This window comes from Aythya marila (assembly GCF_965140915.1).
Source record: "Aythya marila genome assembly, chromosome: 2".
NCBI lineage: Eukaryota > Metazoa > Chordata > Aves > Anseriformes > Anatidae > Aythya > Aythya marila.
The window spans coordinates 81599408-81605407 of NC_139043.1; the positions used below are offsets into that span (position 1 = coordinate 81599408).

At 37.6% G+C, this 6000-nt stretch overlaps 1 protein-coding gene across 2 annotated transcripts in view; it reads left to right on the forward strand.

Annotated features, from left to right (window-relative positions):
• EXOC2 (exocyst complex component 2) overlaps positions 1–5732 on the forward strand; it is a 132338-nt gene extending 126606 nt beyond the window's left edge. For both annotated transcript variants that reach the window (XM_082753103.1, XM_082753104.1), the window contains exons 27-28: positions 1551–1610; positions 3797–5732. In XM_082753103.1, coding sequence (XP_082609229.1) covers positions 1551–1610; positions 3797–3890 — 154 coding nt within the window. In that variant the 3' untranslated portion in view covers positions 3891–5732. The remainder of the gene's footprint in view (positions 1–1550; positions 1611–3796) is intronic.
• The last annotated feature ends 268 nt before the right edge of the window (positions 5733–6000 follow it).

Here is a 6000-nt window from a genome sequence, read left to right on the forward strand (position 1 = left end):
GCTAAGGCAAAAGCAGTTGCCACTGAGTTTCATCCATTTTTTTACAGAGGTCCCATAAAGCACACCACAGAGAGTCTGCCAGAGACTTCAAAGAGGCTACAGAACCAGACACCAGCAGGATCCCCTTAATGGAACATATGGAGAATTAGGGTTCTCCACAAGCTTGTACATTACCCTACTCCTTTTCCACACACCTCATTGAGGAGAGTGAATTCAGCTTTACTCTGTCTATTAGAATGAAAAGCTTTCAGCAGTGCATCATTTCTTAGGGAGGTGAAAGACCAGAGCTAAACAGTGGGGGACGTGCTCATGCATATGCTAATATAAGGGGAGAAAGAAAAACGTTGGCAGCATCAGTGGTTGGTGTAGTCAAGACACGTAAAAACACAAACTGTGGTAGCTGTCAGCAGTTTTGAGTAAAGTTCATTGATTGAAATTTCTAGTTGAGTATATGCAGGACTGGGTGTGTCCATTCACTATTTTTGATTACCTACACTTTTGTTAGGATTGGCATTACCCATTCCCACAGGTTGCGATTTGGTCTTAACTCTCTCTAAACTGACCAATATTTTGCAGGAGACATTGCAGGGCTTGAGGCGCTGATGTGTCTTCACGTCACTGCTGATGGTATTCTGTGGTGTCACTGCATTCAGTTTCAAGATTTGCTTCTTTGTACTGTGCGTCTGATAGTGATGAAGACCTAAATGTGAACTATTTGGCACCAGCTTATATTGGATAAAATGAAAGTGCTATTGTTTCTGAGCAGAATGGGAGCGAATCAGAGTGAACCATGGAAGCTGGAGCTTCACAGATGCCTTTTTATTCCTGGTCCCTTCACTAGCAGTAGATGCCACAAGCTACCAAATTAATATTAATTCTGCTGAGAGAAGGTTGTACCCATCGGTGCAGGAGTTGCATCATTCTCTGCATGGCTGTTCCATGTTGCCCAGAGAGGTGTGCAACCCCCATCCTTGGAGATACTCAAAACTTGACTTGTCCCCAAGAAACCTTCAATAACCTCAGAGTTGTCCCTAGTTTGAGATGGGGGTTGTACCAGAAGACCTCCAGAGGTCCCTTTCAACCTCAATTATGCTATGATTCTGTGTTAGCACAATGCAAATCTCTGTAGGATCCCTTCTCTAGGGGAGAGTGCAGTGACTTATCAACTGACCACAGGAAGCCAAAATCAACATTATATCTGTGCTTCACACTCTGATGCTCACTTAGTTCTAGGCAGAAGGCAGGCTGGCCAACTACCTCAAATTCTTGGAGGGTCCAGAACATCAGACTCAGTCTTAAATCAGCGGATCGAACATTTCTTGTTGGTGTATGTTGTACATCGCATCAGGAGTGTTGAGAGACCTACATGGGCCTTTGGCCACTTTCTGTATAATTTGCACGTGAATGTCAGGTGTCAAGTTAACATTTTGTTAATTTATTGAAATAAGAAGCATGGCTAAAATATTGTACATTTCTATGAAAATTATAGAGAGAAGCTGAAAGTTGAGACTTGTACCGGGGGAATATGAGTATTTTTGTTTTCCTTACAGCTCAAGCTTTAAGCAAGCTTTGGAAGCCTTGCCTCAGCTCTCGAGTGGAACTGACAAAAAGTGAGTACACTGCAGCTTCTTGTTCTTCTTATGCTCTAAGGAGCCATTGCTTTTTACTCTTCTATCTGAGCTTTGCTAGAAGAGGGTTAACTTTTGCTATATTTGACCTTTTAAAATTACAAAGTAGAAGCCTCTTTGGACAGAGTCAAGAATAATATAAACCCCTATTCCTTGTGGCCTATTAAGTTACACAGAGGAACTGAGCTGATGACTTTGTGGCATATGTCTCTCCCATTCTAGCCTTATCAGTTCTAAATCGCTTTGTATTTATTTTATAATTTCAGTCCATTTTAGCCTTCCATGCTAATCTTAGTTTCTGTGAGGTCCATTGTCTTGTCTTAGTGAATTTAGCAGCAGTAAAGAAAATGACCAAGGAACAAAGTCCAAGTTTTTGTCAGCTGATATTTGGGTAATTCTCAAAACTGGCTTGTTTCATTTTAAAATCAAGAAGTTTCTGTTGTCCTTTCTTAACATCAGGAGGAGGCCTTTGGGGTTCTTTCTTCTCCACCATAGCAAACTTTGACAACCAAGCTGCTGTGCTGCATTGAACCTAGTATTTGGTGGTCTATTTTATAAGCATAGCTTAATAAAGAGCTGGTACGGTAAAACACGGACAGATTTGTAATGAATATATTAGTATAAATATAGCTTTTTTGAACTTGAGGTTGCTATTAAGGTGCTTTTAGGAACTGAACTGCATCAAATCAGCCTGCACTTAACATTCAGAATTTAGAATATTCCGTAGACAAAAGTAGAGCCTGTTTGTGCAGCCCATACTAATTGTCTTTTCTCTGTTCAAACCTACTCTTCACCAGCCACAAGAAGTCTCAAGATACCCCCTTGACTTACTTGGGTCTCTTGCTTTATTAAAGATAGGAATCAGTTTTGAGATAGCTCTTTCAACTCAGACTTTCCGAAACACCTGTAGGGTTGGGTTTTTTTTTGACTTGGTCACAAGTGTGTGAGCTTTTGTAGGACAGATGAGAATCAAGAACTGCATCATTTTTACATCTATCTCAGAGTTCTGAGCCTTAGACAGCATAATATTTGTTCTGTTTCTCAGGTTTCTATATGACAATTGTCATCATTCCACACTGGCCATAATATATATTTGTTTTAAAATAACACACATTTATGCACTAATTTAGAGACGTTTGTTTCAGTTTATTCAGTCATTACTGTGATATTAAATGATGAATGTGGCCATAGGCATCTTCCAGAGGGCTTGCTGAGGAAGCAGATACTGATTTTGTGGTTCAAGTTGTTGTTCGTGGTATTTTTTTTAACGTTCAAGTATAATTTCTTCTGTTACTGGCTGTTCAATAATCACAGTTTGCCAAAAAAGTTGCAGTGATGCATGTCTGCCCTATCCAGCTTGTTTTTGAAATAGAGCAGAAAGTTTGGAGAACATGTTCTTTCCTAGAATAGAAGGAACATAAAGCATACAGGAAAGACTGTAAAACTTTGTGTTGCATCTCCACTGCTACAATAAATGTCTCCTACAATAGAACTATTGACATCGTTGGTCCTAAACCTGCAGTTAGGTTTATAATAAATATCATCCATTGCACCAATTATCCAACTATTGCTATGCTACAAATTGAGCTCATACTTTCTTAGTTATCTATAAAGGACAAAAACATATGCTTGCCAGTGAACTAATATTTCTCCTGGAACAGATGTTTTATTTCTGATCCTTTAGCCATAATCTTTAAGAGAAAACTATGGAATACCTCTCAAAGACAAGTTTGAGAACTCACATTCTGAATTCAGCTGCAAGCTAAATGCCGTAGCCTTGATAAGGGATACCGGTTTTATGGCACAGTCTGAAAGTTGCCTTACAGCAGTATCTTATGACCCTCTCTACCAGTCCTTTTGCCATTGTGTTTAGCATTTATGTTTCTGTAAGGAAAATGGTGTTTATATGGAAGGAAAGGCATATAAAGGCCTATTTTATAATGTTGATAAGATCTCTGTGGCTAAGTCCTTCTCTCACCACAGATCATCCCAACACAGTTGGTGTATTTCTAAATATCTATAAGGTTCAGATATTTAAACTAGATCTAATTTTAGGCTCTTTATTTATGCAGGCAATGTATTTGAAGTCACAGACAGAATAACCAAAACTTCTGGTAATTGTTCCCTTTTCAGAATCTGCCAAAATTGTAAATATTTTCCTTTCACAGGTTATTAGAAGAACTGCTAAACAAATTTAAAAGCAGCATGCACTTGCAGCTGACCTGTTTTCAAGCTTCTTCATCAGCGATGATGAAAACATAGACATCGACGCAATGCAGGCAACTCGATAGATGAATGCCGATAGACGTCACCCATTTTTCTGTACTTCGTCAGTTCCTTTGAGGACTGAGGAAATCAAAAGGAATTTCATTGAAAAAGAAGTTATGAGATCCAACTCTCTGAGTAATGATAAGAGGTATCCTGCTGAGTGAGAGTTCTGGTTGTAAATATCTTGACAAAATGTTTTTCTGTCTACTGTATTTCATTCTGTGGAGGGGACTAAGCCAGTTTCGTTTACATACATTCTTCTTGGCTATATGTTTGTGAAAAAATATTTATTTATGTGCTGCAATCTCAGTTTCATTTGTTAAAAATACGTTGAAATATATTTTTAGCAACTGTTGCCTTAAATTTAAGTACATACACATGTATCAGTTTCTTTCTAGATGTAGATCAATGCTGAATTAACTGGAAGACCCAGCTTCTGTAAACTATTGAGAATTATGCAATAAACATTACTACCTACAGATGCCTAAGTATTCATATACAATGTGCTGAAGGACACTACTTTCTCTGCATTTAATTTTTTTTTTCTGATATGATCTACAATTTTAGTGTTCATTAAATCTGATATTTGGGAGGCTTTTATTTTCTTATTTCTTTGATAACTGAGAAGATCTTCCTGTCCCTTTAGTTTCTCCCTTCATTTGAGTATTGGTGTTAAACCCTTCACAATAGAAATAAGCTTTCCTTTCATTGGCAATTAACAATTAATTAAAAGTGCTCTGAGTTTGAGGTTAGTAGATGCTTTAAAAGTATGTTTAAGCTAAATATCCTTCGGCATTAAGGAACAGAACAGTAACTACTTCTGACTATGTGCGAGGCTAAAGAAGAGCACAATTTGCCGTTGATTTTGTTGCTTCTTTCTCACTCTTCTCGTCTTTCATCATTCTTACCGTCTTACTGTCTTCTTCTCTCTTGTTAGTCAGTCCTCTTGTCACCACCATTAAATTTGTTTGGAAGTGAATAGGGGTTCAGGAGGCGAAGAACAGTTTTGCTGCCATTACTTTATCATTACACAAAAGTCAAGAGCTGTCTTCCCAATGAACAGTCAAGACCAGACTTGACTGTGACTTTCATTTGGGGACTTAATAAAAACTGTGGGAAGCTGTAAGAGAGAGCAACTAATATAAAGTGGTCTTATTTTGGCGGGTAAGGGATGGGTTTGATTTTATACCTGAAAACCACACATTCAGTAAATCATGCAGTAATGATGTATTCTTTCTGTACTTGCAGCCATTTGGGGTGTGACTTTTTGAAATTGTGCATTCAATTTTCAAACATTTTTTGTCAGCTTTTTGCTTTTGCTAGTCCAGTTATGTGCTTTAAAAATATAACATACAGTTCCAGTAATTACTACAAGAAATAATTCAATGCACATGTATTGTGGGCACATAGTAATAGTGTGTTGAATAGAAGTTTAAAAGTGCAAGTGCATGTCATTATTGGCTTAAGAGAGAAAGTTGTTAAACATCTCAGCAATGTTGTTTTGTTTAATGTTGTCAATTCCAAGCTTGTCGTAGTCTCAGCTTCTGATACTAACTGAAATAATCATCCAGTTAGTTCAGTCTGTAAAGGAGTTAGCTTCAGAATAATAAAATATTAAGAAAAATATGTTCATAATTTTTTCTTGAATTCCTTGCTTTCCAAGAGATGTGATTTTCTAATGAATTTTGCCAGCATCTACATTTTCTACATTTGTATCAGACATGTTCATAAGTATCAAAAACTTAATTTATTGCCTGTACTGACATAATAGATGTTCAGGCATTTATTTACTGTAACACTGTCTTCTGTTGCAACAGTTTGTTTCTTGCCTTTAAAACCTGAAATATGTAAGTCATGTGTTTGTGTTTAGTTGCTTTTCTTGAATAATGCTTCAGAACGTGTCATTGATAACCAAACAAGAACAATGTATAAGGGATCAAACACTCAAATTCAGCCTGATATGAGATAAATGCCGACAGTCAAGCCAGAGCACTGGGTTCCATTAATCCAGCTGGAGGAATTAAGTAAGTCAGTGAGGATCATGCAGCAACAGAACGTGTTGAAGTCCATTTGTGTGGAAGGGGAGTTGGGACTGCCAAGACTT